General features: G+C 51.4%; 1 protein-coding gene and 1 long non-coding RNA gene across 2 annotated transcripts; one reads left to right on the top strand and one right to left on the bottom strand.

Moving 5' to 3' along the window:
• LOC122363541 (peroxidasin homolog pxn-1-like) lies at window positions 1-18,213 on the top strand. Its single transcript, XM_043332955.1, has 25 exons — window positions 1-34; window positions 3,670-3,798; window positions 4,144-4,318; window positions 4,713-4,929; window positions 5,385-5,540; window positions 5,856-6,006; window positions 7,195-7,363; window positions 7,806-7,975; window positions 8,316-8,424; window positions 8,776-8,942; window positions 9,326-9,464; window positions 9,813-9,962; window positions 10,385-10,524; window positions 10,926-11,099; window positions 11,504-11,680; window positions 12,168-12,374; window positions 12,761-12,888; window positions 13,115-13,241; window positions 13,411-13,583; window positions 14,188-14,341; window positions 14,653-14,774; window positions 15,116-15,255; window positions 15,711-15,857; window positions 16,230-16,389; window positions 16,686-18,213. Exons 1-25 carry the CDS (start codon window positions 1-3, stop codon window positions 17,109-17,111), a joined length of 4,041 nt encoding a protein of 1,346 aa, XP_043188890.1. The 3' UTR covers window positions 17,112-18,213.
• Window positions 18,214-18,912: 699 nt separating this feature from the next.
• Window positions 18,913-20,465, bottom strand: LOC122363538. Its single transcript, XR_006253386.1, has 2 exons — window positions 20,216-20,465; window positions 18,913-19,881 (listed from the first exon to the last, which is right to left on the bottom strand). It is a non-coding gene; the product is annotated as an uncharacterized LOC122363538 (long non-coding RNA).
• Between the last annotated feature and the right edge of the window lie 6,140 nt (window positions 20,466-26,605).

Here is a 26,605-nt window from a genome sequence, read left to right as displayed (position 1 = left end):
ATGGCAGGTCTGGACGTCGCGTGTCCTGGAGGGGGTGTGTGCAGCTCCCCCCCCCCCTCTCTGTGGGTCTAGGTCAGACGTCAGCGTAGCCGGAGGCGGTCACGTGATTAGTAGTGCCTGGTACTACGGATGAACGGACTCGTTGAAGTATTTGTGGTTGTTTCTTTGTTAGTATTGCTATGCATTAGCATTTCGCAATTAATTACCGTCAATGAGATATGTTTGATTTGTTATTCATATTCATGTTTAATACAAGTGCTGTTTCAAAAGACCTATGGCCACCGACTTACGGTCTTCCAAACGACTTCCTGCCGTCTCAAGTTTCAGCCAACGATCATATCCCATTCGAGTTTCTGCAGTGACCTTATAAGTGTCTCCTTCTATCCCTTCTGTTGACCCATCTATACCCATCCAAATCCTACATGCTTACCCAGCTCGCATGCTAATTTACACACTTGAGTCTGACATTTACACACATCGCCATGATGACCGATGCGTCCTTAACGATGGCGGTAGCTCAAACCTGCGTTTACCTACCGGTCGGTGGGCCATTCGGTCAAGGTCTCGACAGTCAAGGTAGCCCCCCCCCCCCCTCGGAGTGATGAGTCCCAGTCGCGGGGCGAAGGGGGGGGGTCGACTGCCATCCGTCATGATGGGGGGAGGGGGTAGCCGGCAGGACGCACACTGACCTCGAGTGCTTCAGGTAGGAATGGCTGACCATCGCATAGAAACGAGACGCAACGTCCCTTGACAGGTGCTTGTTTAATGTTTATTCATTACTGCAGCTGAGGTTGTGAAGGTTGGACTAGGCTGCTCAGGAGTCGCAGGTTACTAGGCAATAAGGAGGAATAGGATATATGGATGTTATAGGTTAGGCTGGCAGAAACAGATGTCTTGAAACTTTTAAACGACCTGTGGCACCCTTGGGGTTACTTGGCGTTCTGCAGTGCTCAGCAACCTAGGAATGAATGTTTCAGTAGCTTCGTTGTAAGCCTCAGCGACCTGTAATGTCTTGTAGCGTTGTGAGATATCTTGTCGTGTCTCTCGACACTGGCGTCTCGTTGTGTCTCGTTCCTTCTCGCGGTCTCTCCTGAGCCTTGTGTCATCTTGTGTAACTCACTTGCCGTCCTGTACCAATTGGCACGTTCCACTTGACGATTCACGTGTGATTGTGCGAACAATTCCTCCCGACGGGGACTCGCTGTGTCCCCGTAAGTGACCATTCTCTGGAGGAGGTCGGCCGCAGAAAAGACGAATCACCGGATGTTGTGACTGTGAGAACTGGGTGGCTCGCCTCAGTCTGCCGAAGGTCGTCTGAGCTCTGCCCCTGGACTTAGCTCCGAGGCTGTTATTAGCTGTGATGCTCCGTGAAGCTTCGTCCCGGAGTGGGTGTTTTTTAGGAGTGTTGCCATGCGTCTAGTCCAGCTGGAGAAATGAGAAACAAAACAGGAGACCACACGGTCAGTGGATGTTGTGTTTGTTGGGGTTTTAGTATGAAGCGAGTCGAGTCATGCCCCATTGAACTGAGATTATGAAATCAAACAAGTTCACGGTAAAGGAAGTGACATCCCGGTTCGATGAATTGAGAGTATCGAAGCTGAAACAAATTAGACAGGAATTCAGAGGTGAAATTTTGGGAGAATATGAATGGGCGTACCGATGTTAGGCATTTGGGAAAGGGTTGCGCTATCAGGCATGTGCATTGTGCACTTGCGTGCAATATCCGTGCCTAGGTTGTCGCATTTTGAACATTTTGTTTAAGATTAAAGGAATATCAAATACCTAAACCGGCGGGTGAGTGTGCCTGTGTCTTATGCCTAACCCTCTCTCATCCTTTTACACCCAGGTCCTCCATTGCACCTCTGCACCCTCGTAACCCCTCCCCTCAACCCCTCCCCAACTTCCCGCCAGCCAGCCGGTCTTAGCAACGCTCGCCGCTCGATGAAAGAGAAAGCTCCGCTCATCCGCCCTCCCCGTGTAGGGCGCGCGGTGGCCGTTTTCACTATCGAGTGCAGCCAGCGATAAACCTCAGCGATAACCCGAGCCATCTAGGGTTAAAACTGCAGAGAGTGTGACGCTGCACCCTTCTGCAACGGGCCGATGACGTCACTGAATTATAATTCTATTGTCTGAGCCCTGAGGACGTCACTGGATTATAATTCAATGGTCTGAGACCTGAGGGCGTCGTTCGGTTCTAGCTCGGACATCTGATGAATTTGTAGTTTGAGGATTTCTTAAAGGAATGCGGAAGCAGTTGGCAAAAAAGAATCAGTGAACATAGTTGTGCTAAGAGCTCACCACATTATATTCACAGCAACTAATCATCCCTTATGAGTTCGGACCGCTTCGTTCGCATCTCAGTTCAAAGCGCCTTACTAAAAGCCATGAATGTCATTTCTCCATTAGCTTGCCATTTATCTGAAGCTTTACTCTGATGTTAACGTAGCGAGAATCAACAATGGATTATGTTACCTCCGCGGTACCCTTCGGCCTTCGGCTAGATTGTGCCGCGTGCGCTGACCTCATGTTGTGAGTCATGTTTGAAACGTTTCTCGGGGGCTGTGATTATCCCCCATCGGGCCGGCTAAGTGCTGTAAACACGTTACAGTGCCGAGAAAGCTGCTTAGCTGGATGATTACCGTACAAACAGACCGAGCCAGGGCCCAGGGACACGGTATGGCAGATGTGAGCCGGCAGCGGCATGGCCCGGCTGGTTTCAGTGTGTTGAGATATACAATGATAATCTGGAAGGCTTTGCTTTGTCGGGAAGGTCACTTGCTGTTCCAAAGGAATGATTTAGTGTGTGAATATGAACGTTACTTATCAGTTGCACCTTTGAATACAGAACCAACTTCGTATAAAGGTTTTATGTAGACGTGCCATGTGGACTGCAACTCATTCTGTAAGCAACGTTTTAATGCCTATCAATAACTTAACTGTGCAGGATTAGTTTTCGATCCCATATATCTGAGCCAGTTGCTCTCAGCGTTTCACCGAAAGTGACGGGCTTCCGAATCACTCTTCCCGATCCCGACAGTTGCAATATTGGATCACGGGGAGAGCGACCCCGTGCCCTCATTACCCCATGACCTTTTCCGGGCTGACCTGTGTCGAAAGACCTCGCCTCTCCCCGTTGCCTACATGCGATAGTGGAGGTGAATCGTGAATCAAGTGGAGTAGTTAGTCGCATGCATCTGATGTCATCGGCGTGAGAAAAACGCTGATAAAAAGCCGTCGAGTGATCGAGGGAGAAACGCGCTGTGTTCGAAGACCGGCTATTTGTTTTGTGAATGAGCACTGAGCAGTGCCGGTGTACAATTACCGACTGTTGGAGTGATGGTTCTGATAATGTGAAATCGATAGCTATAGTCAATGTATCTATGCTGATATACGATGTGCACACCTGTTACGTAATCGTATATCCTAGTTACATGCGTGCTCTTTCTTCAGTCCTTTTCTTCACTCCTTCAATCCTTCAACCACAAAGTACACCAAAGTGCTCTTATCGTTGTAAATGCAACGCCCATTTACCGCGTCTTATCCCGCGTCTCATCTTACACCGAAACCACCCTCAAAGTGCCGCCTTACCTACCTTCCCCATCTCTCTCTTACCACCCCCTAATTACCCCCTAACCACCCCGTAATCACCCTCTTCTCTCTCGTCTTCAGGTGACGGCGGAGCCACCTCGTGCTGCCGGGACGGAGCCCGTGAACCTCACTGCCTGCCCATTCTGTCTCCCGGTCACTGCCAGGAGTATGTGCGGTCACTGTCCTCACTGCAGATGGGATGTCACCTCGGTGAGTTTAACTCGACTCAGTGAGTTGTGAGAACTCGGCACCGTGATTTGTAGAGAGTCACCTTGGTGAATTGTGTGAATTCGGGTCAGTGAGTCCTCGACTCGGTTGAGTTATGGGAACTTGTGAGAATTCAGCGAGTAGTGAGCTACCACCTAGGTGAGTTGAACAAACTTACCTCAGCGAGTTTAAAGAACTTTGCTTGACGAGTTGTGGGCGTTTACTGCCACATCGCTGGGTTAAGCAGTCTCACCGATTAGAAATTATCTCCTTTATAGCCTCACGTATTTCGGCTATCCCACAGGCAACTCCACCCCATATTTAACCGCACCTTCCTCTCTCCGACAGGCCCACGTGAGCAGATGAACCTGGCGACCTCCTTCCTGGACGGAAGCGGTCTGTACGGCACCACCAAGCAGTCGGCGCACCGGCTGCGGTCCCTGAGCCGGGGACAGCTGAAGTTGAACTCCGATGGCACTCTGCCGCGAGGGGACGATACGCCATGCAGGAGCAAGGAGAGCGGGTGAGAGGGGAGAGGGAGGGAAGAGAGAGAGAGAGAGAGAGAGAGAGAGAGAGGGGGAAGAGAGAGAGAGAGAGAGAGGGGGAGGGAGGGAAGAAGGAGGGTATGTTGAGTTAATGGTTGGCGCTTTATTGCTTGAGGACGAATTTTCAATTGTAACTTGTAAAAATTGACTGCTAGAGGAAACTCGCTCGTCTTTTATATCGTTATCTGATGTAGTTTTAAGCGCAGAAGCTTGAGATAAGGTTGAACCAGTCTCATAAAAGTATTAATTTTTCACAATATGTAAACCTGTCGTCGCTGCCCCAAGGCTCCGATATCTCTCAACCACTCCCTCAAACCCTGCCCCTCATTACCCAAGTCCCAACACTAACACTCCTATTTCTGCCACCCACAGCTGCCCCCTGGCCGCCGACCCACGCGCCAACTCACACTCAGCAATCAGTGCCATCTACGCCCTGCTGGCCCGCGAGCACAACCGCATAGCGGCTCAGCTGTCTGAGACGAACCCCCACTGGGGAGACGAGAGGACCTACCAGGAGACCCGGAGGCTCATCATTGCTCAGCTGCAGCACATCACCTTCAAGGAGTTTGTGCCGGCAGTGCTGGGTCAGGTGAGATTATGATGAGGATGATGATGCTGACGATGATGATGTTGATAATGATGTTGGAAGTGACGTTGAATGTTGATCAAATAATTTTTTGGTTCCTTGACTTGCCCTTCGATGCTGGTCAGGAATCCACCACTTAATTTTGATGAAAATGTCCTAACGTTCTGTAATGTACCGTCTGGTGGTCCGTAAGTCACCCATTGGTGATTCGTAATGCACCCCGGTCTGTAATTTTCTCTAAACAGCCCGAGTTTTGACACGTATCGTATCTGTCATGCTTCCTATGCCTAATGCTTCCTCTCTGACTGCCCGTAAAACGCTCAAGCAATCCGTAATTCACCCTTTGCTGGCCCGTAATGTACCCTCTGACGACCCTTTACGTGCCCCTGAGTCCTGACCAAGATTCTTACACCCCCTGACCACCCGTATTCGGTATCCCCCCCCCCCCCCTTCAACAGGAGGTGACCAAGTTTTTCGACCTGGAGCTGCTGTCTGCCGGCTTCCACCAGCACTACTCGATGGACGAGTACCCGGGAGTGTCTAACGCCGCTGCCAGCACGGCGCTCAAGTTTTACCTGGCCCTCCTGCCGGGATACCTGCAGTACATCAATGTGGTGAGTGGGGTTGGAAACAGGGGATATGTATTCAGAAAGGAGAGGTGACACAGGCAATTGGATATAATGGTTGAGGATTGTTAAATTGCAACGGAATAGATGGGCTTATGGTATGCTAGCTGTAAAGAGAACGGTCTAAACTGCATCGTTGAGAAGAACAAAGATCTTAGGCTGTTTAAATCGCTAATTAATTGGCAAACGAACATTGCAGATAAGGCAGTTCCTGATGAACCTTTATGTCTGCTTATAGATTTGTCTTTATGTATTTTACTTAAGCCATGCTTTACAGCTCATTATCTCTTCTCTCGCCCCCAGAACGGAGAAGCCGAGGGCGAGGCTCCCCTCTCTGCCTCCTTCTTCGCTCCGTTCGACCTCTACAAGGAGGGTCGTCTGGAGCAGGTGCTGCTCGGTCTGACGGGAAGTCAGGCGTCGCAGGGTGACTCCATTACCGAACAGCTGACCGATGGTGAGGGGCGCAGGGTGGCCGTGTCGAGGGGGGGAGTAATATGGGACCGATGGGTGATTACGGAGCGAGCGAAGCGAGCGTAGTCTTTCCTTAGATTAACGGAAATTTCTGAGTATGAGCGGCCGGCCGGCCGGCCGGCCGGCCGTGGTCACGCTTTTGCGAGGCTTATATCTCAGCAACCACTTGACCGATTTACACGCGGTAATTTTTGTAGGGTAGCTTCATTCCTTCTACCAAGTATTGGACTATTCCCGATGCATGTGGGTGACCCCTTATGCACGTGCCACGTGCAAAACGAAGAGGTGTCACTTTTGTAATTGTTGCAATATCTCGGTAACTACTTGGCCGATTGCGCTGAAAGTTGGCATGTAGGTAGGCACCCACTAGGCACTGCATATACATGTGCCAGAGTTGGGGTGCTGCTGCACGTGCGCACGTGCAGGGGTCGTTTCCAGATCTCGAGAACGGCTGGACCGATTGCGCTCAAATTTGGTACACGGTTAGGGACCGGTTAGTAGGGTGCCGTGCACAAGTCAGTTGGGACCCATTTTGCACGTGCGCACGTGCAGGGTGCCGCTTCCAGATCTCGAGAACGGCTGGGCCGATTGTGCCCAAATTTGGCACATCGCTAGAGACCAGTTAGTAGGGTGCCGTGCACAAGTCAGTTGGAGGTACCCCCTCGCAATTTCGCACGTGCAAGGCCCACCCTCTCGCTCGCTCCGTTAGTCGCCCCAAAAGGCGTTATACTGGTAATAGTATGGAACGTAATATTCTGTAGGGTAATAGGGGAGCATACCACGTATCAGGATAGGATACCCAAGGAAAGAAGCATGGTATACGAAGGATTGGGATGGTCTAAGAAACGACAGGATATGACAGGATGGGAAAGAAAAGCGAAGTGTGACGGGACAAGATGCTTGGGACTGATTAGACGATTAGCTCTTTGGCTAGTCATGCCAAGTATGCTGTCTATCTACAAGTTTGATCGTGAATTTCGGTTTAGATGTACCCAAGCGCAGATGACGATGTTATTCTACAAGCTGTGTCTGAAAACGAAAACGTTATCATGCCTGATTTTCGATGTCTTTGGTACGGTGCGGATTACGGACATAACCTTGCAATGTCCCCAACTTCATCCTCTTTACTCCAGCGCTAACCATCTCCTGACAACCCCCCCCCCCTCTCCAGCTCTTGGTCTGGACCTGGCCGCCGACACCATCCAGCAGGCACGTGACCACGGCGTGGCCGCCTACACCCAGTGGCGTCAGCTGTGTGGCCTGCCTCCGGTCACCCAGTTCCGTGACCTCAACACGACCATGGCGCCCAGCAAGATCGATATGCTGAGAACCATGTACCGGTAGGTGGACGGTGGGGGGGGGGGGGCTGACGAGGTGTCAGGAAATGTGCGAAGAGGGAGGAAAGATAATTAACGTTATGACACGGGAAGATGATGGACATATTAATCTGCCGAATGTAGTCAGATGTAGATAATTTGTTGCCACAGATGCAATGGCGAGTAAACATGCACTGAGACGAATTGGTTGGGGAGCTTGGTATTGTTAACCGTTTGTGAGAAGACACATTTACTTGTATATCTTCTTATCGGTATACGATTAACTGTAACCGACTTCAGATCGCTTAACTAGAATAAGATTATAAGACAGGACTAATTTCAGTAGTCCTCCCTAGCTTAACCGCTTATCTTTGATATTAGATCCCTCATATTCGACCGGTATCCTTTAACCTCTGCCCTAAGTATTACCACTGATCCCTGACCATCGAACTCTCTCTGACCCCAGGTCCCCTGCCGACATTGACCTATTCGTGGGCGGCGTGCTCGAGTCTCCTGTGGAGGGCGCCGTGGTGGGTCCGACCTTCGCCTGTCTGCTGGGCCAGCAGTTCCAGTTGGTCAGACAGACAGATCGATTCTGGTTTGAGAACGAGGTGCCCCCGTCGGCGTTCACCAAAGGTACGGACGAAAGGACCCACTGTGGGTGTGGGAGACATTTGGGCTGTTGGTTGTATTGGTCGATTTTTTATAGACGTGGTGTAGTTTGACAGTTGTAGTAAATATGAAATTCCACCACCGGTGGAATTTGGTCGAAGACAAAAACTACTCTATCTGCAATGCGCTACATTATAGTTGATTGGATAACGTATTTTGTTCAGAAAATTTATCTCACGCTAAGAATGTATAAAATGCAAATTAGTTTAGACTTTATACTTATGGCAAAATGAAACAAAGCCAACGAAGTTTTTCCGGACTCGACTCCCCATGTTCTAAATATTACATATATGTTCGTTTACAGAGCAACTGTACCAGATCCGCAAGTCTAGCATGGCCCGCCTGTTCTGTAACAACATCGACGGCGTGAGGGAACTGCCGCCAAACGTGTTCCTCAAGCAGGACCCCTTCCTGTGAGTGACGAAAGTAAACTCAAGAAACCCTTCCTGGCTTGTATGTCTAGCTTAGCTACGTGATTCATCAGGTCTACACTTTTCCGAATCGTTTTGACTTTAAACCAGCTGAGGCCGCCTCAATTTCTTTGACGAGCTTCAGTTTTTTTTTCACTCATACAAGGCCATGCCTTCTGTAGATTTAAAACGTCTTTTGGTTTTATAGTCACGCCATTTCTGTCTTCCCATTAGCTACTTTGTAAGGTGACTTGTCATGCTGACACGAATCGACTGTCTTTTATTTACCCTGATCTGACCAAACCCACAGGCACAGACTCGCCTCTGACCTGTATAACTGACATCTCTCCCCAGGAACGCACCCGTTCTGTGCGACATGCTACCGTTCCTTGACCTTTCGGCCTGGAAATCGGCCCGCTCTGGAGTGCTGATCCCTGACGATGTGTTTGGAGATGTTGTGAGCAAGGCCAAGATGGATTTGGAGAGACGCAGAAATGAGGAGAGGATTCTTACCGAGCTGAGTGAGTAGCTGGTGTGGGTAAGAAGAGAGGAAAGGCATGGGGAAGGAGGGAAAGAGTGAGTGAGTGAATGAGTGAGTGAGTGAGTGAGTGAACAAGGTAGTTAACGAATGAATGAGTGGATGAGTTAGTGGATGCATGGATGAATGAATGAATGAATGAATGAATGAATGAACGAACGAATGAATGAATGAATGAATGAATGAATGAATGAATGAATGAGGAAGGGAAAGAGAGGAGTTCAGTGGGTGTCGGTAATTTCAGATCCTCTTTCTATCACGGTGCTGTTGATCTCAAGAGCTCAGTCTCCGTCACTTCCCTGTGCCTTTCTGGTGCCGATAAGCCCCCTCCCCCTCAAAACTATAACATATTTTCTACCATTGCAGAACTGAACGCCGACCCCAAGTCGTCTCTGGGCACGGCGTACGCCTTCAGCCGCCCCAACAAGCAGGCGGTTCTGCTGTCCAACACGTCGCTGATTCTCGAGTACGCCTCCGGGGAGTTCATGTCCACCGTCTTCTCCAAGTGAGTGCAGAGCTGCTGATAATGATTGTTATAGTTGATACTGATAGCTAGTCATGTAGAAGCCACGGTGACTATGAATAGTAGAAGCTTGATTAGATGGTGTTATACGTGTAACTGATTACGAGTGGAAGTGGATATTACTTGCTGTGTACTGACAGCTATGTACTGCTAATTCCAGCAAGTTGTTGAATAACCAAAATAAATATAAGTGAATTATCCGGGCAAATGTAGGAATGAAATGCCTTTAAAGGATATCATAATGAAATAGCGTAATCGCGGTACGATCTATTCCCATATTGTATCCTTGCGACAATGCGCTTTATAACGCCATTTTCACCCTGTCCACAGATCTGGCAACTCTCGCATCAAGCGTCAGCTGGTGAATCTGTCCAACCAGCTGTCTGGTAACCCTCAGACGGTGCAGGGTTTCAGCACCAGTCTGCGTCAGTTTGACGTCTCCAGTCTGGTGTCCCAGGTGCCCATCATCGACCAGTGCAGGTAAGTTTTCGTAACAGCGGAACTGCGATATGATATGCCCACAAAAGAGGTAGGGATGAGCACGTTAAGTTGATCATTTAGCTTTGCTAGCGTCAACAGTAAGCAAATAAGATCTCGTTCTGTTCGCTATTCTACGGCAGCTGGGTGTATTGTTCGACCTCACTTCGACAAGTGTGAAGCAGCTTTCTAACTGATGACCTGACCTGACCGACTATTTCCTGTCAACTGATCTTACCAGCTTGACCTCTAACCTGCCACCTCTATCACGGACATTTCTTGTTAAACAGAAATAGTCTGATATATCACCTTTCCTCCCCATCACTGTCACTAGCACCCTATTCTGGGCTGACTTCGCTCATTGGCTGGGCATCTTGAGTCTTGACCGGGGATGACCTCTGACCTGACCTCCACCCTGCCCCCAGAGCGGACGAGGAGACTGTGCCATGTGACCCGGCCGCCCCCTACCGCACCTACTCGGGCTACTGTAACAACCTGGCCAACCCCAACTTTGGCAAGTCGGTGACGCCCCAGCACCGGCTTCTGCCCGCGCAGTATGACGACGGTGAGTGGCGTTGGTTTAGTGACGGGATTAGAGGTGGGGGAGGGTGCTGATGAGAGTTTTTTGGTCTTGTTCGGAAATGATTAGCGCTTTGAGCAACGTTAAATTTGTCTTCGGTTATTCCATCTGATCGTTCTCTATTTTTCGTTAGTTGCCTTATGCAGACGGAGTATCAAATGGTTGGCTGATCGAAGCCCACGCTTTTATGTTATTGAAAGATCCGAATTATGCTGCATTACGCTGGAAGTTTCAATATAAGAAAGACTTTGTGGTCAATGTTTCGTTTTTTTAGCCCGGCACTTTGCTAAACTGGCCCAACATCTTCCAGGTCTAACGCATTGACACGTCTCTCGTTTCGTATTACCGTTGTACACTGCTGACCCCCTCCCCCGTCCCGTTTCCAGGCATCAGCCGCCCCCGTCAGCGTTCGGTCACTGGCGTGCCCCTGCCCTCTCCCCGGCTCATCTCCACCACTCTGCACGATGACGTCAGCAACCCCCACTCGCGCTACACCATGTTCCTGATGCAGTTCGGACAGTTCCTCGACCACGACATCAGCATGACGCCCATCAATAAGGGTGAGAATCGCCTGCTGTACTGTGCTAATGTGAGCTGTAAGGTGTTTGACTATAAAGGCTGATATTTCGTGCTATAATTTTGTCATTGTGAGCATAATAAAACATTTTTTGCTAATGCAGGATCGCAGGTAGAACGTAATATTTATCTTCCAATTCTCGATATCTGGAAGACATCGTTCTTTGTCGACCTATAGAAACAACAGTTATCGATAATCTTTCGTAGCACATCAATCTCGATGCCCGGTTTTGTCGACGATAAGCTAGGTTGTGATTTCGCTGTTGCTCTCCAAATAATCAGCTTTTTTTCATTGTCCTACTTCGATTTTGCGATTTCCAGCAGCCCCAGGCTGCATTCTGTACCTAATTTGCACCCGACTCTCTCTGACTCTCTTCCCATCTCTCAGGTTTCGGCGACTCGATCCTCAACTGTCGCGACTGTGACTCTGCCAACCGAGTTCACCCCGAGTGCTGGCCCATCAGTGTACCCCAGAACGACCCGTACTTCCCCCCTGTCAACGTCAGCAGCGGCAGACCCTTCTGCATCGCCTTCACACGCTCTCTGCCCGGACAGCAGACTCTCGGTGAGCTAACGCGACAATTTGTGGAGCTTACGCGACGCCTTGTAAGCTAATGTGCTTCCTTTGGAGCCTAGCGCGCCTCCTCCGTGAGATAATGCGCCGTCTTGGCGAGCTAACGCGTATAAGCTTGTTGAATTTTGAAGTCGTCAATCGTCTCAAACATGCCACCTTTTCAACTTGCCTCGCCTCGTTTCGAAAGGGCTTTAAATCATTTTGCATTTTCGTCTGCTCTTTGCATGACACAATGCTTATTATCGTTCAAAGTTTACTGTCTCGTTTACGAAGTTTCAATATTCTTCACATATCAAAGGCGTTCAAGTATTGTAACGCTTTTTGTCTCGACAATACAACCACTTATTAGTTCAGACCACTTACAGTACAGACCACTTATCAGTTCAGAATCTAGCTACATCGTAAGTACTACTATTGTTCATCAACATCTCGTGGTGAATCAATATTTCTTCGTTATCATTTCTTCCTTCCCCCGCAGGTCCTCGTGAGCAGATCAACCAGAACACGGCCTACCTGGACGCGTCCCACATCTACGGCCAGGACCAGTGCGAGGCCCGCAGTCTGCGTCAGTTCCAGGGTGGCCGTTTGATCACCACGCCCCACCCAGTGCGCGGGAAGGGTCTGCTGCCCACCACCAGGGACAACAAGGAGTGCAGGGCACCGTCCGGATCCTGCTTCGCTGCAGGTGGGTACCGTGGTGACGGGCTTGTGGGGGATGGATGTGGGCTAGAGTGAAATTGGGAAGGTGGTATTTAGTTGCGATTTAGGTAGCTTTGAGCGTATTACTCGAATTTTCTCTTCAGTTACTATGTATTGACTTGTCACGATATTTTTGCGGTATTCATGGAAGACTAATCATAATAAAAGAACCCGCAATACCCCCTTTTGGCAGGCTGCCTGCCAATTAGGTCCAGTGACAAAAACATTACGTTTGTCTCCTGGCCGCAATATTTCATCTCTCAGTAACTCTTGGCACCCCGATACTTTTTTGCAACATCATGCCCTATGAATTATCGCCATGACAACGAAACGTCAATTATCCCCACGCTAACGTTACGTCATCACCAACAGGTGATAACCGCGCCTCGGAACAGGCCGGTCTGGCCACTCTGCACGTGATCTGGATCCGCGAGCACAACCGTGTGGTGGCGGAGCTGGCCTCCATCAACCCGCACTGGGATGACGAGAAGCTGTACCAGGTGAGAGACCGCGCGCTAAAGGCAATATTATTTACATATGTTAGTTGTGACCAGCTTTGGAAGGTTAGCGCCATTAAAAATTAATCGTCTGCTTCCACTTCAGACTAGCCGTTCATATTGCTCAGTTCATTCTTGTCAATGGTCACTAGAGAGGCGAGAAATAACTGACCCGCAAGCAAAGTATACGACAGCAAAGCTTCAATGCTGACCTGACTTTCATCACCAGGTGGGCCGTAAGATCGTGACTGCCGTTTGGGAGCACATCACCTACAACGAATTCCTGCCGCGTATCCTCGGCTGGAACGCCATGCAGCTGTACGACCTCCGCGTCGGCACCGAGGGATTCTTCAAGGGTGCGTTCTGGGTCCAACACTTTTTGTCGAATTTGAAGCTTGTCTTTGTTTTAGCCTACGTTTTTAGCAAGAGTGCCTGATGTCATGAAGTTACTTATCAGCAGACTCTGGAAGTTTTAAGGATGCTTGACCTAGGCCGCTTTGTTTACACCCGTTGTCATGGTTACAGGCTATGACGACACCTGCAGCGCCGCCGTGCTGAACGAATTCTCCTCAGCCGCATTCCGCTTCGGACACTCGCTGATCCGGCCCAAGCTGTTCCGCATGGGCGTCAACTTCGGCGAGCGTAACCCGCACATTCAGCTGCGAAACAGCTTCTTCAACTCGGACATGCTGTTTGACGTAAGATATAAACCCTGTGGTGAATGAAAGCTGAGAGAATGGTCGTTGGTGAACGGAGGTATGATGTGGTGCAGGTGGAAAGATCAGAAGAGGCATGGTAAGGTTTGCATGGTAATTTTCTGTTCAAACAGTGAGGCAGTGAGACAATGGAAGGGATAGAAAAGATCAAATGTCATTTAGTTTACATGGCCTACTTTCACTACTTTCCTACTTAATGTGTGTGACAAATGCGTGTGGTTGAGCTGTCACTGGTAAGTGTGCTAAATCTAATCGTGTGATGCGTGTGAGTTTGTCCATCAAGCTAAACAGCAGTTGAGATAGACGGGCTACATAGCTGGGGTTGACGTATTGAAACGAACGTAGACTAGAGTAAAGCTGATAAACACTGCTGAGTGCCAAGGTTTTCCAAGCGTTCCATGCCATAATCTGTTCGACTTTTTACGCCCATGGACAATCCACCCAGCCTCATAACGATTCCTCTCGCTCCACCGAACATTGTACGACTCCGAAGAACATTCAATGTTTCCACCATGATCAACGTCTTACATCGCTATAACTAGCATCGTTATAGCCAGCATCTGACGGTCGTCATGCGCTCCCACAGGTTCAGATGGTCGACGAGATCATGCGCGGCTTGGTGAACACGCCTATGGAGAACCTGGACAACTTCATCACCTCGGAGGTCACCAAGCATCTGTTTGAGGAGCGCGGTCATCCGTTCTCGGGACTGGATCTTGTCTCGCTCAACATTCAGAGAGGTAGGTAGCACAATGGCTGACAGTCGGGAAATATCACGGAGTCAAGTGTAACAGTCGTAGAGCTCAAAGTGCCCAACCTAGCTTCATCATTGGACATCGATACGGCTTTTTCACGGTAGGAATCGCAATTCTAAATCGCATGTCTGTGATGCAGAATGTGATTCGAAATAGCTTCATTTCCCAACTTAGCTTCTCCAGTATTATTCAACTTCATAATATGTAAAATTCATGGCATCGACATGCCTCTCTGTTCATGGTCATTCCTGCCCAAAGAAGAGCTCCCTGAACTTACTTCACCGTTCTGTTTTCAGCACGTGACCACGGTCTGCGGCCTTACAACGAGTACCGCGCCATCTGTAACCTGAAGAAGGTGACCACCTTCGACGAGCTCTCCCGGGAGATTCCTCAGCGACTCATCAACAAGATGAAACAGGTAGGCGCAGCAAGGGTCCTTAGTGTGCCTTGGATATTCAGGCAACGCGATCATACTGCATTGCCACGTTTTTCTACCCATGGCAAAATATTTTCTTATCTCCTACGCGATAGCCCTTCGTCAAGTTTCCCCCCTTGTACAACCGACACTGTATTCGACTGTCATGTTTCAGGTCGTCTAATCCGTCTTGCGATGTAAGATCTGACATCAACAATTAGTCATGGATCATAGATCAGTCATGTATTAGGCGGTCTGTCGCTCATCTTGACCCCTCGTCTAGTACCCGTCTAATTCCCTCTTCTGTCGCCTCATCTGACTCACCCTCTCAATCTCCCTTCCAGGTATACGCCAGTGTGGACGACATTGACCTGTTCACGGGAGGTCTGAGTGAGACCCCGCTTCAGGGAGGTCTGGTCGGACCGACCTTCGGCTGCATCATCGGACTCCAGTTCAGATTCCTCAAGAAATGCGACCGGTTCTGGTAAGTAAACCAACGCTCCGGCCTCCGTGACTGGATGTGTATTTACGTAACCATCACGTAAGGTGCATTAATGCGGCAGACCCGCTTTGCATAAAATATTTTGTAGCTTGCGAAGATCTTACTCGCTCTTTTAAACAGCAACTATATTGCATTTGATTCAAAACGGCACAGTTTTAGCATGGAAGGGAATGAACACAAACCGTAGGCTTCAACGTCATAGCCTCCTGCACACAGACGACCGTCGCTTGGCACCTATTCAGACTGTCTTTACCAACATCTTACCCGCGCTTGGTCGCTCGCCAACCACCTTCCCGCTCCTAAACCGCCTTGCCCTCTCGCCGCTTGCAGTCTCCCCAGTCCCCTCCCAATGCTTGTTCGGCCCCTGCCTCTCACCCCGCCCCTCCCATTATCACCCTCTCACCCTTCAGTCTTCTCACCACTCTCACTTCCCACAGGTACGAGACGGAAGAGCCCTCGATCCGGTTCACCGAGAAGCAGCTGGCCGAGATCCGCAAGGTGACCATGAGCCACATCATGTGCCAGAACTGTGACGAGGTGGACGCGCTACAGAGGGCGCTGTTCGACATGCCGCACGACTTCCTGTGAGTAGACGGGTCGCTGTCAGGGGGCACGGAAGGTGTGGGAATGGTGTTGGGTAGATTTTGGGGCGTAGAGATGTTGTTTGAGGGACTTTGGGCGTGAAATGTGGCATGGAGGAGTTAGCAAAATACGAAACGTTCTTAGATATCCATAAGTTAATATTGACGGCAGGAACTATTTGTGCTTGGTTTATGTATTCAATGACTTCATTATTAACGATTGAGTGTAAATGAAGGCGAATGATTTGAAATATATCCAGTCAGTGCTTATTTCCATTTGGCTACGCCATCCTTGCATGTTATCATGTATTTTCAAGCGTAAACTGTGCTCGCAAACGTTGACTTACCTGACGACACTGTGACCTCTGACCTCAGGAACCCGCGGATCGCGTGCCGCTCCATGCCGCGGATGAACTTTGACCTGTGGAAGGAGGGCAACAACGGCGGCGGCCAGTGCAACGTCAACGGTGTCTCCTTCAGCAGAGGCACCACCATCAGCATCAGTCCGTGCACCCGCTGCTCCTGCTCCAACGGGGTAAGCAGCATATCGTACCTCCTCGGCCCTGTTTCACAGAACGCCGTTATCCGATGGCGCAGCGGAGAGTGCTACTAGATATTGGCGCTCGGTTTCCACGGAAACGTAGGCAAAATTATTACAATGATTATGCTTCCATGAATACCGATTGTCAATGCTTGATCCACTATGTAATTGTCTCGAGCATCCTTCTGCGCCATATAACTTGTCTCCTCTACCTTTGTTCCAATGTCTAACTGCCCTCTCCCTCGCTACACCGTCTAGCCTATCTGACTTCTTTTTCTCTCGTGTTTCAGCAAACCAACTGCCAGAGTGTTCGTGTGACCAGCTGCCAGCAGCTGGCTCAACAGCACGGCCGGAACACAGTCCTCGCCGACACCTCCTGTCGCGTCCAGTGTCTTTCCGAGCTGGGAGGAGGCAGTGCCGGAGCCAGCGGCGGCGGCAGCAGTGGAGGAGCACGACCGTCGTCAGGTCTCAGTCCTCCCCGGCCGGTCGCTCCAGCCCCCGCCCCCGTCCCCGCCCCGGTGGCTCCTCCCCAGTTCCAGCCGCCGCCGCCACAGCAACAGCAAGGTGGCTTCCAGCCGGCCGCTCCGCAGTTCCAGCCGCCGCCGCCGCCTCCTCCGCCCCAGCAGCCCACGCGCGGGCGGCCCTTCCGCGGAGGCGGGCCGTTTGGAGGAATTGGACTTGGTCTGCAGGGCCTCGGAAGGCTGTTTGGTCTGTAAGCAGGCTCATACCTGAGGCCATCGAACGATGAGCGAGCGAACACTGAACTATTGTGATCGACATAGAAATTAAGCCGTTCGGACGAGAATCGTCAAACACGAGCGAACGGACGAGCGGAAGGACCAAGCTCGGATGATCCATGTGACACGGGTAAAGGTTATCCGCCCGTTTTTGGTCGCTAAGACGGTCACATATCCGTCCGAACGGTGGATAAAAGGACGGCGGAGCTGTGAAAGTTGACGAGCGAGCTGGGACGGACCAGTCAATGAATCAGAATCGGATTATGAGGATTACGCGTTGGATGACGAGCGAGAGGATAACGAAAGATAATGGAGAGGCGTCAGTGTTGGTACGACGGACTTGACTTTGCGTTCGCGGAGGAGCGTCCAATCCGTCGGCCGTCGCAAAACGGTCAGCTCTAGAACCGAGCGAAACCGAACGAGTTTTCAGGGACAGGCGTCACCAGCCAATGAGCGCGCGTGAGAGTAGCATTAAGGCGGTTTTAGTTGGTCGCCGCTGCCGCAAACACGCACCACGGACACATTATTAATGCTCAACTATTGTGATAGCTGTGGGGGCGTTCGGTGCGGACGCTTGCGGTGCGTTCGGTGAGGACGCTTGCGGTGCGTTCGGCAAGGACAGGAGTGAGAAGTGTGGGTGATTTTGTCTGCCGCTGCCGTCCGGTTAAGCTGTGGTTGTGTCGTTTATTTGTTGCCTGTTGAGCGGTTGCCAGGTGTGAGTTGTGTTGCCAGATGTGAGATGTGCTGCCAGGCGGATGTCGACCGGTGTAAACGCTGCCAGTTTTAAAGGTTACCATTTGAGCCTTGCAAACTGCCACTGGGTGTATTGTGTTCGCTGTTGGCGTGAACAGCGATTTTTCCGCGAGCAGTGTCCCGTATACTAACGTATGTGCCAGTTGTGGTATGACGGATAAAATAAGAGCGCTTTCCAAGCACAGCTGAAATTCTTTGCGACGACTTTTAGGATGCGATCTGAATATTTATTTGTAAGTTGAACTCTATTTTAGCTTTTATATTGATACCTCGTTGTGTATGTGCTGCCACAATATCAGCTGGTAATACACTACTCTTGTATGCGTGACCAATGTTGATGAATTGCTCCCGACGGAAAACTGGCAACCTACCTAGTACCTAGTTCAGCCGCTCGTAATCGTTACCCAGTTGTCAACCATGAGCTTGTTGCAATACTCTTGGAATAGGCATTGGACATAGACAGTGGGGGTCGCATGCAGGGCTGCGGAGTCGATGGATTTTCGGCGACTCCGACTCCGGCTTTCAAAAACCGGCTCCGACTCCGACTCCGACTCCGGGCAGAATTGTCGACTCCGACCGACTCCAACTCCCGACTCCGACTCCGCAGACCTAGCAGGGCTGCGGAGTCGACAGATTTTCGGTGACTCCGACTCCGACTCCGGCTCGAGTTTCTAAAATCGACTCCGACTCCGACTCCGGTCACAACTGTCGACTCCGACCGACTCCGACTCCGACTCCGCAGCCCTGGTCGCAAGGGCGGGGGCATCAGGGCCATGTCACCTCCAAATGCAAATGGGTTGCAATGTGCATCCCCCCGCAACTGATAGCCCATGGGCCTATGGGGCAGTGGCCCTTGGTCGATTATCATGAGGCTCAAAAACCCACACCGGCTTTTCACGGCCCCATACCAATCGTTGAGGACCCAATACTGGCCTGTAAAGGTTCACACTATCTTCCCTTCGTCACGAAATCACATCAGTTCCACTCCCATCCGTGCTTCATCTTCGGTACGGCAGAAACAGCAAGCTTATGCGCAGTTACATATATTTCATTACCACAAAAAATAATACAAACTGCAGAGGCAGAGTCAGCGGAGCCTTCCCGTTCAGGGAAACACTCCCAATTACCTCCCCTTTGTCTGAAAATGGACTAGCCCAGACCAGCGCCGAGAGAAGACCCTCAGCACGCGGAGGAGTTGTTCATCCGGTAGCGTTCCTTCTCACCACATGCCATTTGCCCCGTTTCGCCGGCGGCAAACACAAAATCATAAATCAACAAGCAAATGCCCGTTAGTCCCACCACGCAAGATCCCGCATCAACAGTCTGCGCATCCGCCCAATCTTGAGAGCGACCGTCCTCTTGCTGTAGCCGCACCTTCGCTAAGTGCTAATGCATTTACAACCATGCACAGCGCCACTGGTGGATCCAGGGGGGGGGGCGTTTAGGGCCATGATCCCCCCCCCCCCTAAGCCCGTCCCCCTCCCCAAAGACCCGAGTTTTAACATTACGCCTATGACGGTTACATCCCTAAAATCACGTTTTGTTTGTTTATTGGGGCTTAAGGGCGCGCCGACTACAAGGTCATTTTGCGCCCATAGCTTTATACAAGGCAACGAGCATACCATCCTGAAAATATCAGTTCCCGTCCGATCACTGAACTCAAATCACGTTTATTCTATCTGATTTAACACTCTGCAATCCCACCTAAACAGCGTTTTTAACTCAACATCCCTGACCACTTATCCCTCCCCGCAATGCGTCGGACATTGGCTCACGCATCACTTTCCTCACAGTCTTGGTCGCTCGAGCGAAGCTCTCAGCCAGCGTCAAATCACGAAGCTCTTCATTCATCTGGTCCATGATGATATCATCGATGGGGTCGGATGATGTCGCCTGACGTGAGGCATCAGCCGAAGATGACCAGACACCCTTGGCCACCATCGTTCCGATGAGGTGACCACTGACCACTCGACTCTCTCGAATCCAGCAGGGAACGCTGAAAATAAAACTGCGTTTTAATATAGCAATGGTAATGTAGGGTCAGCATCCACAAATTTAGGTCTGCAAAATTGGGAGGTACACCCTGAAAGGAGACTGACAGATTTTGGAACATCTTAGCCAACCGGAAGAAGATAATTGACGCAGAGGTTTCATGGAGTCCTATATCAGAAATAGTATTCTTTCTACAAACGCGTATTGGAGTTTGACATATGAAAACCTTATACTGATGGTAAAATACATTTACTGAGAAGTCTGCCGGATAACAAAGTCAACCACCAGAACAGGCAAACAACCAGAAAACAGAAATACTCAGTCATGTTCATACTTACAAGAAAGCAGAAAGCATCTCAGTCTGGATAGAGCGCCACCGTCGTTGTCCATTGTCCGTCAGCCAAGGGCCCATCCAAACGGTGGTGTGGTGGTCAACAGACATGTGCACGGATCCCAGACAACCAATCACGGAAATCGAGATGTCCATTAGATTGACGGTCTTCAAGCATGAAATTATGGTGGAAAACATGGCTCATAGAAGCCTCTCAATGAACCAACTATTTTGCATTCCTTCAGGGTTAACAGTTCTGAGAAAATCCCTCAAGATCCATCTCGGATCCATGATTCGTGCCTCGTGGCCATGGATCCGAGATGGATCTTGAGGGATTTTCTCAAAACTGTGAACTCTGAGGGAATGCAAAATAGTTGGTTCGTTGAGAGGCATCTATTAGCCATGTTTTCCACCATAATTCCATGCTTAGTGGGACCCTCCCACCTTCAAAAAAGTTAATGAATTGGCATGAAAGTGATGTCCCTTGGTTCAGAAAGAGCGAAAACGAATATCTACCAAATTTCACCGAAAAATATTCACTGGTTTTCAAGATATTAGGCTTTTACTTTTGTTTACTTTTTGGGATCTCCCCTGTTACTAGCGACTTTATTTGGAAGCAATAATTTGGCAGCCTTAAAGTGCGGCAGACGTTGCGCCGAATTAAAGCATTTTTCGATGTTGTGAGTGCCCAAACCGGTATTTGCAGGCCATGGCCACCAATTTGGCTATCTCAACTCAAAACTAATGTTAAGGTGGGAGTGTCCCTTTAAAGTCCACTAATCTAGTGGCCATCTTGATTTTCGTGTTTGGTCGTCTGGGATCCGTGCCCATGTCTGGTGGTCAATATGTAAGTTGTAGATCCTCACACCACGGCGCCGCGGCAGTAATGCAGATTCCGATGTGATCCTGAGCCCCGGCTAGCTGCGAACACAGGACAGAAAACAGCGGCAGAGGCGACAAGAGCAACTACAGGGGCTACATGACATAAATGGCGATGCTTATGGTTACGGACTTCGCATGGCTCGAGGTATACCGTATAGGCATGACGGAATTCTAGAAACGGGAATAAGAATGAAAAGGATCGAAGTGTACCCACTGATTATAAGAGTTGCACTCATGTACATAAAACGTACGAGTGTATCATACTCGTACATGCTTTTATCATGGTTTGTAATTTGTATTGTAAGTGCATGGTGGCATATCCCTATGTTCACTATTGCTTACGTGACGGTGAGATACGAGCATGTTCTGAACGTTCCTTTGACTAGCGACATGATTGTAACCGTAGGCAATTGGGCATGTATCGGCCTCCTCCGGGCCCGGGCTGAGCGGACCCAGGTGCCCGCCATGTGCCAGTGTGAGGTCGGCGATAGTCCGTGGCGGGTGAGCAACCAGTGGCAAATACATACAGACGCTTCAATAATACACATGGGCACATCCCTGGCTTTTCATAACAGGTGATGACACTGACAAAAAAAAAAACATGGGACGCACAACGGGACAAATATCGGTGGCTGCGACAGAAAGATGCCATGCCACCGCCCAATGGATCTAGTTTCCGTTGCCCATTTCGACCCATTTTCCAACTTTACAGCGACCCTGGACCTTGGGGACGTTGTTTACAGCAAAATTGGAACGCCGCAACAAAGGACGTCTCCTGCAATGAAGTGGAACGGGCGCTGGGAAAATGGTTCACCGGCGTCCGTGACAGGGACAGTGGTCGAAAGCGCCGTCGCCCCAGTCCGCCAGTGCCGTCGGCTTCGGAGGCGACCGCGCCGGCGCCCATCGAGGAGGAAAGCATCTCCTGTGACCCTGATCTCCGAGAGCGACTGTCTCATTCAGTGTTTGGATAATAAACAAAAAAGAAGTGGATTGTTTGTTGACTGATACGCGAATAGTTCGGAGGAAAGCAGGTTGATGGAACGAATACCAGGTGCAAGACACAGGGCAGGCGTTTTCGGGGAGTTTCAGGGTGGTCCCATGTGGGGGCTAACTGGGGGAGGACACAGTGGGCCCATATGGGTCCCATTTCGAACCCACATGGGCCCAATGTGGGATTTTTTGCTTATACCCATATGGGTCCCGGCTGGGAAAGCCCATGTGGGACCCATATGTGCCCTGGCTGGGCCCCATATGGGTCCCATTTCGAACCCACATGGGCCCCATGTGGGATTTTTTGCTTATACCCATATGGGTCCCGGCTGGGAAAGCCCATGTGGGACCCATATGTGCCCTGGCTGGGCCCCATATGGGTCCCATTTCGAACCCACATGGGCCCCATGTGGGATTTTTCGCTTATACCCATGTGGGTCCCGGCTGGGAAAGCCCATATGGGACCCATATGTGCCCCGGCTGAGCCCCATATGGGTCCCATGTTGAACCCACATGGGCCCCATGTGGGATTTTTCGCTTATACCCATGTGGGTCCCGGCTGGGAAAGCCCATGTGGGACCCAATGTGCCCCGGTCGCTGGACTCCTCGGGGTTGAGTACGAAGACCTGATGCGTAGTATCGACTCGAGGCGTGAAGGCCAGCCAGCCATCTATGGACTGACGGTGGCCCAAGACGCGCACGACATCTACACAGCCGAGACCGAGGCAGAGGCTGTGACGGCATACGTGCTCGCGCATAGTGTTTTCAATATTGATTTCCCCAGAAAAGTGAAAAACCTCCTCTACTTTTTGGCATGTTATTGATCATTTTCACATCAATTTTGACTATAATGTCTTCACTCATGCCAACCATCCAAACGATTAAAGAGTAGCGTCCTCTTTCGGCTCCGAGACGTCCTCCAGGTGGGTTCTCTCTGTGTCGGTCTTCGCGGTATCGTTTGCTGTCTGTGTGTGTGGTTTTTTGTCCGTAGCTCTGGTGTTTACTGTCCGATTTTGTTGTTTCAAAAACCAAAATGTAGATAAAGAAGTTTTCTGTCCCACTGTGATTTTGTGTTTGAGTTTTGTGTAAGTGTGTTGTGAGTTTCGTGTGTTGTGTTCGTGTGGTTAACAGTCGCGACACTCCGACACTCGGCGAGTGTGTCGGAGAGTGCGGTGTGACGCACTGATTTTGTGTTTGAGTTTTGTGTAAGTGTGTTGTGAGTTTCGTGTGTTGTGTTCGTGTGGTTAACAGTCGCGACACTCCGACACTCGACGAGTGTGTCGGAATTCCCGTGATGAGACATCCACAGTCGGTCTTGCGGCCTCTGACCCCGCCAGATACACCTCCCCCTCCGGAACCATCAGAACCACCGTCCCCACCCTCCCCGGTATCGGATCATGTTCAGAATCCAACGTTCAATCCGTATGATTCGGACAGCATGTCGCTTCCTGAAGCTGTGAAAACAACGTCCTTTGTGGACGACTGGTCGGATTCCGACTGGGACATGGAAGGTCAACCTCCGGTCGGAGCCCGAGTCGCAACGCAACATATGATGCAGGAGGGACTACCGGGCCGTAGCACGGACGTGTGGGTGGAAGTGGGCACTGCCGCCGCTTCCCGCGCGCCCGCCGCCTCCACCTCAGGCGCGCCCACCGCCGCCGCCGCCTCAGGTGCGCCCGCCGCCGCCTCCGCATTCGCGCCATCCGCCGCCGCCTCAGGCGTGCCCGCCGCCGCCGCCGCCGCCGCCTCACTCGCGCCCGCTGCCGCCACCTCACACGCGCCCGCCGCCGCCACCTCACGCGCGCCCGCCGCCGCCGCCTCACGTGCGCCTGCAGTGGACAGCTTCCTGCCTGCAGAGGGCTGGACCACGGCAGTGGCACTGTGGTGCCCTGTCGTCGCCCGTGTAGTTCAGCGCGACCACCGGCGGAAACATGTCGCCCAGTGCCCTGGCGGCCAGGACTGCCCACTGGCCGGGGAGATGAGGACTATCAAGGACATCGAAGTGTGGTCCGCGCCGACCTCCAACACGGAACGGACGTGTTCCTGCGGAGAAGTGATTCGAAGCGGAGGGTACGGGCTGAGAAAGTGCCTGAGCCGGCACCTCAAACGCAACAAGGTTCATGAAGGGGATGATCAGGAAGAAGTGCTCATCAAGGTACTCAACACTGGGCACCGACTGGTGGCCAGGACGTGGGCCTGCGCCCAGGCCACTGGTCTCCCTCTGCTAAACGGCCCAGAAGTTCCGAAGCCCCCTGGCCCAACTCAAGACGGTGAGACTGCCGGTTCGTCTGAAGCAGCTCCAACACGCTACGTGACACAGCGGAAAGATCTGCATTGCTTGTCTGTGGAGCGGGTGGGGCCCTTCAGACCCGAATGGAGCGTCATGAACATTCCGTTCAAAAACGTGAACACGAAAAGGCAGTACACGCAGCACCTGACGCGCCTGCTACGTGCATCGAACATCCTGGATCACGACAAGCCTCTGGAGAGCCTCGACTTTCGGGTCTTGATGGCGGACACATCCTCGCAAGAAGCGTTGCGCAGCGCCCTGTCGGATTTTTTGAGAGAAAAGTATCCGACCGGGTATATGATGTGTATGTCGCTCAAATGGGTGACCAAGATGATCGGGGGCCGGATCATCGTGGTTCCCGATGACCTGGAGCTGCGCTGGCAGGGGTACCTCGAGGCTTTCAACAAGCTCATTGACTATGAGCTGACGATGGCGGCCGACTCCAGAAAAGAAGCGAAGCGCGCCCGTCGGGACCGGAAGGTGCAATCCTACCAGAGCGACCCCGGCAAGGAGGGTCGCGCCAAGGTCCGAGAGCGGGGTCTACACTGGCTCCGAGAGATAAGAGAAAACTGGTTCACGGCGAGCCAAGACGATCTGGAGCCAGTGGCGCGGCTTTTCGCCCAAGTGCTCTTCATACTATCCAACTTGTTCCAAGGCCAACGGACACAGGTGTTCGCGGAAGTAACAGTGGACGAGTTCCGCCGAGGCGAAGACACGGAGCTAGGACGCTTCGTTGAGCACATGGGCGGGAAGACGAAGGACCAACACGGAAGCGCGGTTGCGTTCTTCCTAACGGCGGAAGCAGATCTCACGGCGTTCTACCTCAAGTATATGAGGAAGCACCTCCGAGACGCACCAAAACCGCAAGTCTTCCCCATCCAACGGTACCCCGCCCAACTGGGCCAGTCGCGCCAGCTGCTGGCCATCATCGGCGTCGGCGCAGATGAGCTCAAGGCCATTATGGGGGTGGGGAGCCGCCGCTGGCACAACACCCTGTCGGCGGAGAAGATGCGGGCAGGGCAGCTCACGTATACTGGGTTTGAAAACCTCTGCAGCCTCCGCCGCCACTCGGCCCCGACCGCTCAGCGGGATTATAACATGGAGTCCCGCCGCGAGCGGGACATCGAGGCGGTGAAGCAGTTCGTGGCCATGGCAGGCGTCGACCCTGACCGCCGCTCCAGCGTGGAGCCATTTGTCTTGGCGGACATCGTGGCGGAAGAACCAGTCCCCCACGACTCACCCGAAGACGCCTCTCGCCAAGAAGACGACTCTCCAGGTGCTGAATCCTCGCCTCCCCCACCGAGCCTCGCACCTCCGGCTACAGACGTGGTCCCACCAAACCCCGCTCAAAGGTTAGGTTAGGTTAGGTTAGATTAGGTTAGGTTAGGAGAGCGGCTGCTGAGAGCGTGGCCTGCCAGCGCAAACATCTCTACAGCTCGCGGCATTGAGGCGGGCACCGTCCTCCTCCATGGTCATGAAGCACCAGCCCGGAGCTGTGGAAGGCGCTGGTGGACAAACGGAGCGGAGACCCAGAAGCCAGGAATTACGGGAACCTGGTGACGCGACTGTGGCTTATAAACCCCCCAGAAAGTGTAGTCGAGTCTATGGCGAGCGTCATTGGTGAAGTGTTTGGTAAGCACCGCCGGCTCGACCACACCAATGCGGCTGCTGAACTGATCATGCGCTGGAACGGGCCAGCTCTTAGTAACGCTGGCCGCCTCATCCGCAGCGACCAGCAGCGTCTGTCGGCCAACAACACGTTTAGATGCAAACGCCGAACCGTGTCGATAACACAGGCATTTGAAAGGTTAGGTGTCGAAAGATTCAGGGTTCGGTGGTGACACAGCAGATGTCGAACCTACCGGAAGACAGAACGGCGCCAGATGGTGGAGTTTTCAGTCGAGTTGGGACCGATTATTTTGGTCCGTTCTATGTCAAGGTGGGACGAAAGCAGATGAAGAGATATTGCGTGCTTTTCACTTGTCTCGCAACTCGGGCTATTCAGATCGAGGTGTGCGAAACCCTAGATAAAAGCTCTTTCATTAATGCTCTTCGCAGATTCCAGGCTCGGAGGGGTCAAGTGAAGTTTATCAGGTCTGACAATGGGACGAATTTCACAGGCGCTGAGAGAGAGCTGAGAGAAGAAGTCCGCAAGCTGCAAGAGAAAAGCGTTCATGACTGCTTACTGAAAGAGGGGATCACGTGGAAGTTCATCCCTCCAGGTGCCTCATCGCA

The sequence above is a fragment of the Amphibalanus amphitrite genome, unplaced genomic scaffold, assembly GCF_019059575.1.
Source record: "Amphibalanus amphitrite isolate SeventyFive unplaced genomic scaffold, NRLGWU_Aamphi_draft 000626F_arrow, whole genome shotgun sequence".
Classification (NCBI taxonomy): Eukaryota; Metazoa; Arthropoda; class Thecostraca; order Balanomorpha; family Balanidae; genus Amphibalanus; species Amphibalanus amphitrite.
Note: the sequence above shows the minus strand (reverse complement) of the source record. Positions and strands in the feature narration are given on the sequence as shown.

Excerpts from the sequence above, each read along its gene's own strand:
- LOC122363541 (XM_043332955.1), top strand. The coding sequence starts at position 1 with ATGGCAGGTCTGGACGTCGCGTGTCCTGGAGGGG. Across the intron at positions 7,976-8,315 it reads CCCGTCGGCGTTCACCAAAG|AGCAACTGTACCAGATCCGC; the intron begins GTACGGACGAAA and ends GTTCGTTTACAG. Across the intron at positions 15,858-16,229 it reads GACATGCCGCACGACTTCCT|GAACCCGCGGATCGCGTGCC; the intron begins GTGAGTAGACGG and ends CTCTGACCTCAG.